The 14,298-nt window shown below is 30.5% G+C and overlaps 1 protein-coding gene across 1 annotated transcript in view; it reads right to left on the reverse strand.

The window, feature by feature from the left end:
- The window catches only part of LOC108910243, a 33,645-nt gene that overhangs the window by 9,021 nt on the left and 10,326 nt on the right, over nucleotides 1-14,298 (reverse strand). Inside the window, exon 2 of the mRNA XM_018714800.1 lies at nucleotides 787-1,356. Within this exon, the coding sequence (XP_018570316.1) occupies nucleotides 787-1,356 (570 nt within the window). The remainder of the gene's footprint in view (nucleotides 1-786; nucleotides 1,357-14,298) is intronic.

The following is a 14,298-nucleotide window of genomic DNA, read 5'->3' on the forward strand; positions in this document are numbered from 1 at the left end:
ATTTAACTCATCTAATACTTTTCACGATATCAGTGTTATTTTTTATGGTGTTATGATCTCATATGATGTGTTTTGGTTCCACAGAGAACGGGTTCTAGGACGGTTCAGTTGAATAACCGTTCTGACTATTTTTCTCTTTACCCTCCTGATCTGTAGTTGGGTTTTTGCACCAGCAGAACAGTATATCAATAAGTAAATAAATAAATAAATAAATACATACATAAATAAATAAATAAGTTACTTTAACTTTCCTGTTCTCACTGGGTGTAATTCGCACTTAGCACCAAGTGACCTTTATCTGTATTAAAATGTATTTGCGCGAGAAGGTATTTATAAAATTTAATAAATATTTTTAAACAAGTTGGTTTTTGTCTAAAAGCAAAACAGGTACTAGGTTCTGGATGACCTTCGCAGATGTTATGAAAAACAAATGAATGATTAACGAATTGTTAAATGAACAATGGATTTTTAAAGTATCTAGGTGTAAAAAGAATGAGAGAAAGAAAGCTGTGTAAGTTACCCTTTGCCAGTGTCAAAACCCCACTTATAAGAGTCAGGACCGTCATGCCCCACCATATGAAAGTTAATTCTATCCCCATCAGAAGAATCGTCATGCGAGGAAGAAGGAATGCCTAAGGAAGCAGTTAGTTTCTCATCTAATCCTTGCTGATAACCTTCGGAGTGTTCGTCTGATTCATCGACTGATTCACTTTCAACAATTGTGTCAGAACTGAGCTGCTCAATCTGTTTATCCTCAGGTTTTACTGAATCTGTTTGATTATTTACCTTTTCCACTTCAATTTCAATTTGTTTTTGGTTTTCCTTTTTGGCTAGTTGCTGGAAAGACTTTTGTAGTTCCTTCTGTTTCGCTTCGTATTCCTTCTCATCTATTGGTTCCAAAACGATTTCTTGCTTAGGTTTGGATGAATATGGTTTGGTCTTGGAGTGAATCTCTTGGTTGTACTTCTTAGGATAGGAGTTGGTGGGCAATTCTTGATTGGTTATCGCCGCAGGTACTTCGTAGTATAAGCTTGGATCGTTGCTCGGATTCCATTCTGTTTCTACTGGAGCTACTAAATCTTGTGCTGGTATTGGAACTTGGTAGAAATTGGGTTCTTGGTTCTCGGACGGGGGTTTGAGGTACGTTATGGGTTCTGGAGCGTAGAATGGGACTGGGTTTATTTCTATTTTGGGTAATTCTATGTTTATGGGTACTTGTGGATATACTTGATATGAGTCTGTGGGTTCAGCGGCTGTTTCTTGGGGTGTGTATTCCTCTGCTGCACTTCCATCAACTGATTCTGTTGTTGGTATCGCCGCTATTGAAGCTAAAGATGCAAAAGCGACTACAGCCACCTGTAAATTAAAATACATTTTTTTAATTTATTATTTTCTAAAATAGTACATATAGGCGTGTTGCTATATTTAATAATTATGCTTAATATGACTTATACGTATGAATCAAATTTTAATAACGTAATTTTATCCTTGAACAGCAGTTAAAATATTAAAATGTTCAATTCTTTGTATTTAGTTCAAGTTACATTGATTACTTTAAGAGTTTATTAAAAGGCATTTGCTGTTTATTAAAGTGATGTGACAATTTTGTCCAAGGGTGTATACAATATTTGTGGCGACTTTTTAACTTTAAATAATGGTGATAATTAATTTTTCCATTGGAAACATCAGTGAACAGCAAATAAATATAATAATTTCATAAAAACAATGCTTGACTTATTCTTACAAAAGTTAATTTGATTAATTTTTAAATATTTTTAGTGGTATGGACCAATTTAATGAACTAAATGTCAGATTATCATTATGTCCCAGCAACACCATAAAATAATTAAGAATAGGTATTGTAGAAAATATTAGTAAACCTTCAAGAAAAATAACTCCCTACTTAATAATACAACCGCATATAAAAGGATATACAGAGGCTTCATAAATATTTACAAGCCACGTGACTCGAACTTAGGCAATCCAACATTGCATGACTGGTACTGGTAACGGAAAATCGCTAAATTTTGGCGTCGCCAATATTAATGATTCGTTTACAATCAACCGTTACACTTACGCTCTAAGAATTATACCAACCACAGTCGGTGAAACAAAATGTTGTGTAGGCTTATGTCCAAACTTATTGATGGATGTCTCATAAACAACGCATACATTCTTAGTAATATTTTAAACTCTAATTAACTGTAAGTATATTAAAATTTTTGTTACTATAATTAGTCATTACTAACTTATACAGTCAATAAAAATCACTAAAATTTTATATATCTTAATATTGTAAGAGATTAATTAAAAGCTTTTTTTCTCGAAAACTGTCCACATTAGGAAGTTCTAACAAGAATACATTATTTTTAGAAAATAAAATTATACATTAGAAATTAGAGCACGAATGGTAAAAACCTAACCTTAAAAAAATTAAAACTTAAAATGTAATAGGAATGTAGCATACCTAACACCATCTATGAAATATCCAAAAAATAATTAGATTATTAATAATTAGAGTATTTGGCATCCCTAAAAACCCCGAAATACCAAATTTCATAAAGATATTTCGCACCGTTTGGAAATTTTTGTAAAAATTCTATTTCAAAAATTTTATTTTGTCGCTCTGTGTCTCGAAAACAAGAAGAGATAGACATATAGTTCATATGACAAAAATTCTTATTTTTTGTCGTACTATCATCCCCTGTATTTACGGAAGATCTTTCTGAAACACCCTGGATACCATCAAGATAAATATTTTTTCAAGGAAATCCATCAACTTTTAAAGATAGCCCATGAGTAAAAATTTGATCTTAAAGCAATTATACAAGTTTGGTGAAATGTGCACATAACATACATTTTTTCTGTTTTAAAAAAGAGGACAAATAAGTAATAGGAGAAATTAGTGTCAGATGTAAGAAAAATAATAGTTGCATTCAACCTTAAGCAATTGTGTTTCAAACTTTTATAAGATTTTGTCCCTCCCTATAAGTCCTTATATAAGTATATTACAATAGTTCTTTGTACTTTATACAGCCTTGAGATTGTTTAATGACTAACCAAAAAGAGAAATTGGCATTTGACAGTATATTTATGTGATTGAACTCATTATTAACACGGTCACATATTCTTAATGGCGAATAATCCATACTGGATTAGCAATCAACTGTAACTAATAAAGAATTCTCAAAATCATACATACACAGAGAATTGTTTAGCCAGTCTTATTTCTAGGAAGGTATTCCTACACAAAAGGAAATATTTTATCAAAAGGATAAATTATATTTAAACATTATGATATTAATTTAACAGTAGATTAGAACAGTAACCCTCCCGTAACAGCGTTTGAATTTAAATAAATATTTTTTTTACCAATATCTATAATAATAATAAATTAAATCACTGCATTTCGCCATAACAATGAAAAACAGTAGCTACAGATTATCGATCAATAAAGGATAATAGGATATTCAAGGTTATGCTAAAAACAACTGTTGCGTTGTTTTTGTTGCATTTTTTACGACTAGTGGTTTTAGGAATATTTACGTATTATTATTAAACTAAAAGATGTAGACTATAGGTAAATACCATTTTTTTATACTACACGAGATGTGTATTTTCCTCATTTGCATATAAATGCGAGGTACACGTGGCAAACCTCATCTTCTCTTTGTTCGAATTTAATTGATGGAAATCCCAGCATCAAAGATTAATTTTCTCCAAAACTATTAAGTGTACAATACATTATTAAAGAGGTTAGTGAAGGCCACGCTCTGTAATGGAAAAATGATGATTGGCAAAAAACGATTCAGTAAATAAGTATAAATACATACTCTATTAAATCTGTTAGTGTGTTTAAAAATAACCCTGAATCTAAAAACCTTGCAACAATGTGCCTATGCTTAATATGCATGCTATGTTGATAATCCGCTTTTTGAGATAAGTAAATGAAAAAATAATAGATCGAGTTACCTTAATATAATTTTGTGTTATTTAGAAGTACAAATATTCAAATAAATGTATTTTTTTGTTACCATAACTTCCTTGCCTTCTAAATATGTATTTCAATTGCCTAAACTTTTTAAAGCGGAGTAATTCGGGGTAATATAAACATAAGTAAGCTATTATTTTCCTAAAAAGAAGTCGCTAAGTCCCCTTTGTTTTACCATCATTTTTTATGGAGATTTTAAGAAAATTTACTGTAAAAAAAAATAAGTGTTGCATGTTACTAAAATGCATAATTTTTTAGAAAAGTGGATTTCAATTTTACTTCAAGCATTTGAAAGAATTTCAGTTTAATTAAACTTTACTTTTTTACTAAATTTGATTCCTACATTATAAAAAAAGCCAATACCTCCTAAGGTAGACGTCTGAATGTTGTACTGTGAAGCAGCGTTTAGGATTACGGTTAAGATCAACGTACCCTCCTTTAAAAGTCAGCATCTACTGAAATTTATCTTGCAATATAGCTTCGCTTTACTGCATTCACCCTATACAGGGTGATCCGTAAATGAAATGAACCGAAGGGGTCCAAAAATATGGTCCTTCAAAGTAATGTACCTTTTTACGTTCAACCGCTAGATCATTAAAGTTGGCTAACAATTTTATTTTGCAAGTAGGTATATCTAAAACTAATATACCTACTACTTGCGTCACTTTTTGACGTAGTGACGGTAGTAATATGTAAATAGGGAAAATAATTACAGAAAGTGTTTAATCTACTATATTTTAGGTAAAGAAAAAGCTTGTATTCATATTTGGCTACTCCAAAAAGTCCTCCATACCAAGTCACATTGAAGTATCTTCAATTCGCCGAGTTATTGTAAAACAATTAAAGAAAAATAATGTAGCTCAAGGGTCATTACGTTTTAGAGGAGCAAAATTATTTTCACCCAAAGAAGTTACACTTGAGGAATGTAATAAAATATTTGTTCATTAATTTTTAACACCCTGTATATCGAAAACGAAACACCTTTGCAAACTCTTGGTCATATGAACTTATTTCTTCATAATTCACGGAACCACTGTTAAAATTTTTACATGTTTACAAGTTGTGTCGAATTCAAACAGAAAGTGAAAATAGATGATTAACCAACAAAACAAATATAAAAAAATTAAATTTACACACTTGTTTCGCAAATATAATTGTGAGTACCTATATTTATAACAATGCGATAAAAAATGTTAATAGTATCAAAGAAAAACACGAGTAAAATTAAACGATGACTATTACAATTTATATACTTATATAGAGATTAGAAAGTGAAACTAATGTTTACACCACTTAAAAGTAAAACTGATAGCGGCATTCTTATTATTTCTTCCGCCTGCGCCTGCTGGAATCAGTCTTGTGCATCATATTTACATTTTTTCCCAGTTATGTACGAGTTTCCTTTTCGAACGTATTCTGTTGGGTGTACAAGCTAAGTAGATCATTAGTCAATAACACAGAAGATTTGTGATGCACAACCGTTGGTAACATTGTGTTGCTACGTTTTTCTAAATTCTGCTAAGATATAATATTAGAAGAATAAACAATAAACATGATGATCACAGTAAGAAAAAATTAAAACAGATAACATAAATATATGCTTAACTTAACTTAATGCCTAAATTTTTAACACCCTGTATGATAAAGACTTTAAAATAATAAATATGGGTAGCTTCAACCTTAGACTAAAAAAAGGTACTCTTGTTTATTGTCGATAAAATGAACGAAAAAAAGAATAATCAACGAATTCATGTTTTATTTTTAATAAAAAGGGTCATGATTTCTATTTTTTTTTTTTTTTTCGACAACAAAGTGACAACGCTTACACATTGATTCTTCACTTCGTTATTAATTTACCGATTTTTGGATTTCGTGGTAAATTTTATTGTGAATTGTGTTTATTGAGTATGCAGATATGCATCTGATGTATGGTCTTGCGTCTTGCAATGCTTTACAAGCCAGAAGATTATATCACGACAGATTTCCTAATCGTGCTCTGCCAAACCAGAAGATATTTCAACGAGTTGACCAACGTCTAAGGGAGAATGATGAGCGATTCCAGTCAGTTAATAAGGTAATACATACCTGTATTATTGACTTTCTTCATATTTATAGGAAATTTTGAAAAAAATAGTACTGATGCTGGTCTGAGAAGAACCGTACGTACGCCACAATTAGAGGAAACATTTTAATTTCTGTAGAAGAGACTTCATCAACGAGCACTTAAAAATTATCAGCACAGTTTAATACATCGAAAACAGTAGTACATGAAGTTTTTCAAGAACAGCTGTTATATCCATACCATTTGCAAAAAAATACATGAACTGTTGCCTGAAGATTTTCCTCGTAGGATGCAGTTTGCAAACTGGCTATTGGATCAGCAACGAAATAATGTAAACTTCAGTAGTACTATGCTTTTCACGGATGAAGCAAGGTTTACGAAAAATGGTATCACCAATTTACACAACACACATATATGGGATGATGAAAATCCTCATGCCACTATTGTTTCACATCATCAACATCAGTTCCAATCAATTAACATCTGGGCAGGAATCATTGGCGATTTTTTTAATGGACCATTCGTATTGTCGGAACGATTGAATGGACAACTTTATTTGGAGTTCCTTCAGAAATTTGAAATTTAAATCTGAAATTTGCCCGAAACATGTTCTTCATGCACGATGGGGCACCACCTCATTTCAGCGTTGCAGCCTATCCAAACCATTGCATAGGTTGCAACGCTGTTGTCTGGCCTCCTCGATCTAACGACCTAACGCCTCTGGATTTTTATCTGTGGGGACACCTCAAACAATTGGTGTTTCCATTCCGGTCGACACTAAGGAGGAACTTCTACAGAAAATTACGGTTCATTGTGATGTGATAAGGAACAATGCTGGGTTATTGTGGCGGGTACAGCAGTCCTCAATTCGCGGTGCCCGCGAGTATATCAGACTTCATGAAGTTCATGTTGAACCCTCTTCTGAAGTTTTTCAATAATTTCGTTAAGGTACCTCCTGGGACACCACTGCGTTTTTTTTTAATTTTGTATTTGTTCGGATTAAACATATTAAAATGAAACTCTCCTGTTGTTTAAATGACTTTCGTATCGCACTTTGTTGTCGATTCAAAAAGAAAAATAGAAATCATGACCCTTTTTATTAAAAATAAAACATGAATTCGTTTAATTTAAGCAGTAGGTTGTAAAGCTTAGCCCGCCCCTGGTAAACTAATAAAGCTAAATATGTTTCAAGGACATTATTTTAAGAGGTCCTTACTAGTGTCCAACACAAAAAATTTTTATTAAAATAAATAATAAATAAATTAAGTACTTTCAAAGTTATTTAAGAAAAACCGATTTCCAGCATTTCATGTTTTATCTGCACCTGAGAGATTTCCCACATTTTCTCGGACACCCTGTTTAAAAATAATGAAATACATTAGTGCTAAAATTTTAGCACTAATTTCCGAATATACTAATACATATAATACATATAGGACAAACTCTCATTATTTTGTTTAATTATTATAAGTATGCGGCATATACTAATAGAAAAATTTAAAAAAAATCACTTTGACCAGCCAAAAATCCAAATTTTAGCCAGAAATCTACATTTTTGGCTAAAATAACATAGAAGTGGTTAAAATTTAATTTTGAACCGAAATAAGTGTAATAACTAAGGACGCCCAATTTAAATTTCGAAAATTGGTCCAGTTAAATCAGAAGCCTCTACTCATGTCTAACATAACTTCACTAAAACCGTTGAGAGACAAATAGTACTTCTTAGCACTCAACACTAAAACTAATATGAAACTATTGATGATCCCATAGTTTAGATCACCCGGTATACTTAGGAACTTTCATTCCACATAAATATTGTTATTTTGTGTCTAGGCTTAAGATACTGATGGTTTCTAATATTGGACCACCAAGTATATTATGAAATCGTAGTTTTTATTAAAAACTGAATTACGTAAAACATGAAATCACAGATCGATTTAATTTCATAACTCATTCACATTTTAGCATATGTTTCGATTTAGATAGAATTGATTTGAAGTATGAAGCAGAACATTTATTTGTGGTTGGTCGTTGGTTAATTATATCGTTATAGTTTTTAAGTGCACATAACACGTAATTTAATTTTTTTAAATTAATATTTTGTAAACCTATGGATACCAATTTCGGTTAATGCATAGAATGATATAATATAAACATATTTTAAACCACAATTTATTTCGGTAATAGCAAACGCGCATAAAATATTGTCTGTATCTACTTAATTTTAAAATAATTATTGTTTTTTCTCATTTATATTCTTACCAAATTTTACAAGGACCATTAACTGATACTTTTTCAATACTTCTACGCATTAGTTCCTTAAAATAGGTAGTTATTGTTAGACCGAAAAGTGAATGTTTGTTTTGTGATAAATAAATTGAACTTAAAATGTACTGTATATTTGTTGACTAATATGTTACAATTGACATATATAGCAGCATCCTACTTTTTTGGACGTTATTACAAACTCGCAAATTTTAAATTATTTTTGTGGTAAATAAATTAAACTTAAAATTGACTGTATATTGTGGAGAAGAAAAGAAATAATTAGTTTTGAAATTTTGGCTATGGTCATAAAGGCTCGAAAAATTCCCACTGTTCCTCCAAAGGACACTTGTTACTTTGTCCCATTTTTCTGCCAAACCGTTCATCTGACGACAAAACGGAATAGGAGTAAAAATAATCCTTATTATATTCTGCATAATAAAATATTGATCATTGCCTAATACCCGCTAGACTTATGCAAATATCGATCGAAATTAAGCGTTGTTTGAAGCGCGTGTCCAAAAATCTGTAAAATTTATTCTTACCTTGCGAATTTTTCAAAATTATAGAACTATACGTTTTCTACAAGTGTCATAATTCTTAGTGTTCAATATATTTCCATGCACAGTTACATGCTCGTTTTCAAAAAATACTCTTGTATTTAACTTTGTTGTCGACACTCTCATTCAAAATATCATATATATATCAAAATATATAGAGTTCGTTTTATACTTATAAGTTTTATGACCATTTAATATATTTCATCAACTAACGATCTTTGTTGTTAAATACTTTTAATTTATTGAAGAACTCCATATAAAAAAGTTGTGATCAAGTCTAGTTCATTCTTTAGGACTTCAAAATGTTGAAGGTTTCTTTCCTATGACAGTTTGTTACCAATAATGAGCATACCAAATTCATTGAACACAGATATTAAAAAATATATATCGAAAGTATTTATTTGCGGTACTTCTAAAGTATTTTTTGGGCAAAATTTTACTATACCGCAAATTAAAAATATAATAGTAAATAAACTCCTGCGTCACAAGGATTAGACATTTTTTATAAAACTATTATATTTTTACCTACTTTGAAATGTCAGTAATGAGAAGGAGATCAAAGCACAACAAATAATAATTATAATTATAATAGATAATCAGTACAATTGTTATTTATTAAGTTATTATCTACAAGTAACCAACAATTGTCCATATGATGCTTAAAGTACGTCCAAACATGCAACAGATCGTAATGCAACTCTGTAGTGCAACAATTTTCTGTGCGCGACGCGCTAGAATTGTTATTAACAAACATCGACTTTTATTACTGTCATGAACGTTTTACGTTAGAGAATTCTTTCTAGTGACTCCATATTTGCAATCAATCGCTCTCGCATTATCCATTTGATACATTCCGCATCGCAGCCAGGCTCCTCTTATACGCGTTTTCTTTAATAATAATGAAAAAAATTAAGGCGATAGGTTAATCAAATTTGGTATTTCTGTTATGTAAAATATATCAAAAATACATAAATCGTAAAAAAGCTCTTCTTACATATGAAATGCGGAGGTATGCACGAAAATACTAGTATAGTTTTCTGTAGATACCTACTAGTAACATAAAAGCGCAACATTTCTCTGACGCGTTACAACAAAATTTACAACCGGTGGTGGAAAGGGATGTTGTTGCAATGTTTCGCTACAATGTTGTTGCAGAATGCTGGCCACATAAACGCGATCGTGTTACACCATGGAGTTGTGTTACGATGTTCAGTTGCAATTTTTTTTATTTTTCAAGTTGGCTGGTCAGTCTAGTGATGATTATAACATTGTCTAGATTCTCACCAACAAGTTCGGCATAACAACAACATTCATATTGGATGTTTCATCAAATTCAAGTATATCGAGGCACCAACTTCCATATTGTAACTTGTTTATTGTAATTGTAACAAGAATTGTGGAAAAAATGCTGCTGTGTAAAAGCTAGACAGCACTAAACTGTATGTGTAGTTTTTGCCACGAACATGGTTGTTAGAATTCAGAAATAGAAATTTTAACTGAAGACGATTAAAGTACAATACGATTTCGGCTGAATAGACAGGGAAAAATTTACAAGTATGCTAATTTGAGTATACTATTTGTACATGTAACGGTTATTTCCAAATTTATTTAAAGGTAAATTATAGCTAAATTTAAATACATATATCTTAACAAACTTACTTAGTTAAATCCACATTATTACAGATAATTATTATTGTTACATCAGGATCTTTCATATTCAAATTTCAATAAAGTCATTACATTCATAAAATAGTTATCGTGTCATATTATTTAAAAAAACTAAGTACTTTTACTTAAATAGTAATCATTATTCATTACCACTTGGTAAAGAGAAAGCAAAAAGTGTTAATCACTTGTAGTAACTTATGTAATTTTAATAAATACTCATCTAATGTGCAGAATGGTTACAGTTTTTATAGTTTCAATATATTTTAATGGTACCTAAATTGATATTATCAATTTACCATTAAAATATTTGAATGAAGTTAAACCATAAGCAGAAGCATAATAAGTCAATTTAATACAAAAAAGTTGAAAATTGCGAATATAAAATAGTTTATATTCGAGCTAGTCTATAGGTACATCCTTCAGGATTTAGCAAATAAGATACAAATATACATATTACATATATAAGCACACATTATCCTGTATTTAACTGTATTCAATCCTTAATTTTAATAATTTATGTTTTTTACTATTCAATTAAGATACAAAACAGTGTTGTGGCGTAGGTAATGGTTGTTCCATTAGCAGACGATTACAAATTATTCAAATTACAAACAACTAAGACTGGGCTGAAAAACAAACGACCTGTTTGCATACTTACCTAAACAAATAACCATCAGCTATTGGATAACCTAATGCAATTGAAGAAATGTCAAACACGTATTTTATTACAACTACAACATGCTAATTACGTTAGCTGAAATCATATATTTGTAATATTAATTAATTCCTCTGAAAAGGAACACTTTCATTTTCATTTTTTCTTATTCCTTTCACTTTTTAACATGACATTAGAACCTTTCGAAACGACTGATTGGCGCATCAAAAGTGATGGTTTAACTACCAAATTTCTAGTTATTAACCGTCTTTCTATAATCGGTAATAAAAATGTCCACGTTTGGCAACGTCCTACCCAATAGATCAGTGTAAATAAATTTAAAATAGAAAATTCAGTTTATTATCACCACAACAGTCACAACTGACTGAAAATTAGGAATGCATATTTAAATCAGAGAAATTTATTCCAAATTATTGAATAAAATTAGACAGATATAAGACGAAAATCTTCCAGACTATTAGCAATACATAATGAAATTTATTCTCGTATTACAAACTAGTTGGTAAACATATAACTCTTTTGATTGTACGAGTATTAAAATTGGTTTCATAAAAGGTATGTTGTAGTTCATTGATCGATTGTCCTTTGTTTTAGCACAAAGTTTCTCTTAGCAATAAATTATTCTGAAAACTGTTTTTGTGTAATCTGACAAATACATATGTATATTTATATAGGAAGTATCACCATGTGAACATAATTCATAATTGTTTTCTTCAAAAGGAAAAAAAACTATAAAATGAATTATATTAGATATTATAGCATTTACTTTCCCTATAAATTTCCTGATATACCTACACTTAATTAGTTCACAAATTGAAATAACATTTTGTTTTATATAAAGTAATATCCTAAGACTTATAAGTACTACGTCATTTAAAATTTAATCTTTAACGGAATTATTTTTTTTTTGTTTAGGAAAATAATTTTTATGGTTTATAGAATATGTATACTGTTTGATAATATTTATTTGGAGAGAAGTATTTACTTCTGGCATTCTTTAAATATTTTTAAATAGCGTTTCTTTTAATAGTATTTTAACATACTGTAGGTACATTGAAAATTGTTCAATTCGGTCAATGAAAAAAAAGTTCGGTACAAATTTAGGGGTGTCATCCCCAATGAACACCTTGTAGTGTTTCAATTAACTTTAAATCATCGTCAAAGAAGACCAGTAATAAACCTAAATCATTTACCAAATTTGGTTCTTCTGCGGTAAAGTGTTGCAGAGATATAATTTTTTTTTCGAAATTTAGAGCCCCATTTTGGGGGCTAATAACTTCTCAGGGGTGCAAATTTGTATATAGGTAAGTTTGGTTAAATTACAATATTTTGGACACCCCTGCATGCACCTGCCCTGTGTCGATTCTTATGCGGGACACCCTGTATAATCTTGTCCAAAGAAACAAATTATATTCACATTTAATTTCATCATTCTTTAAACCTACATCAAATATCAAATAAATATAGCACGTTAATCGAAATGTATCTATAATAACTGTTCTTTCAATATTTGGTCCTAAAGATTTATATCAAAGTTTTTTTTATTAATATATCTCCTGCTACAAACTTATACATATTAATCTGTCTGTTTATTAAACCATAAAAAAAATATGACATGAGCACCCAGCAGTTCCCACTACAACTTTGTCTTCTCAATTCAATTCTCGATAAAACATAAGTTGAACAAACAGACACGTTTAAAATGGGGAGAAATGAGAGAAGAAGAAATAGAAAGCAAGAGATAAACATATCGCCCTTGAAGATTGAAATCTAAATGCCACTAATTTCATCTACCTATTTCGTCATTAAAATAATAATGTTGTCTTATACAATAGCTATCGCTTAGTCACTTTCATTATAAAACTGAATTAAAACTCTGTGTGTTTAATTGTAAGTATCTACCTAAAAATTGCAGTAGGTATGCCAAGGAAGCAATTCTGAAAACATGTTTATTGAGACTCTTTTTCCTTTCTTAATTTGTACGCTTACACAATATTAAATAAATACTTTTTCGACGCTAATAGGTAATATATTTACCTTTTCATATAGATCATCTGTTTTGAAAGTGATAAATTATTATTATTTGTGACTTTCTCCTATAAATTACCGAACAACGATGTTTAACTCAGACCACATGCCTCCAAAGCAATAACAATACAATCGCTTCTGTTACCCACTTTTCCGCTTTAAATCTGAATACAATTTATTTACATATAAAAATAAAACAGCTGATTCATTTTGTAGCGACCGGAGAGAATTACAATATTTGAGGTTATATAATTGGTAGGAACTTATTAATATTAATAATTGGATTTTTAATTCGTCTAGGATATGATATCACCTTGAGACGAGAAATTTCATCTGTTATTTATTATCATGTGACTTTTTCGTTTCTAAGTAAAAGTGGCTGTTTTATTTATTACTTAATAATAATAATAATAACGCCTTCTTCTTTTCTTTTTCTCTTTCTTCACATATGAAATGATTTTAGCATTTTAGTAAGAGTAAAGTATTACTCGTAGTCACGATATTGTAACTCTAGATAACAAATAATAAATAGACATCGGAAACTTAGTTAATAGTAGTCTATATTATGCTAGTAAGCGGCAACATGCTTTGTAATAGTAGACATGGGCTAAATCTACGGTCAGGCCGCTATGCTCACAATACACAATGCTAATGACTGCCACAAAGAACACGTTCCATGCACTCAACCAAGCAAAGCTTCAAACTCACACACACACAAATGAATATGAATTGCACTACCAGTGTCTCTCCGCAAAAAACCTGGATCATTCCCCGGTACGCCAAACAGACAGGGCAGGCATTAGGGTACATATCGAATGAATTGATCGATGCGAAGTTTCAAATCAGAGGCAGACATGTACATGTTATTGTACAATGACGCGGATAGTGAGGTAACTAAAATGTGAAGTAGTTGATGAAGACGTTGAACGGACATGTTCGTTTTTGAAATGGATATTTACCTACCGATCGCCAGAGACAACTGTTAATTATTTTCTACAATCGCTTTCCTTATGAGTAAGAAAATATTATTTTGTTAACTTTTGCTGGT

Source organism: Anoplophora glabripennis, unplaced genomic scaffold (assembly GCF_000390285.2).
Source record: "Anoplophora glabripennis isolate ALB-LARVAE unplaced genomic scaffold, Agla_2.0 scaffold409, whole genome shotgun sequence".
Lineage (NCBI taxonomy): Eukaryota > Metazoa > Arthropoda > Insecta > Coleoptera > Cerambycidae > Anoplophora > Anoplophora glabripennis.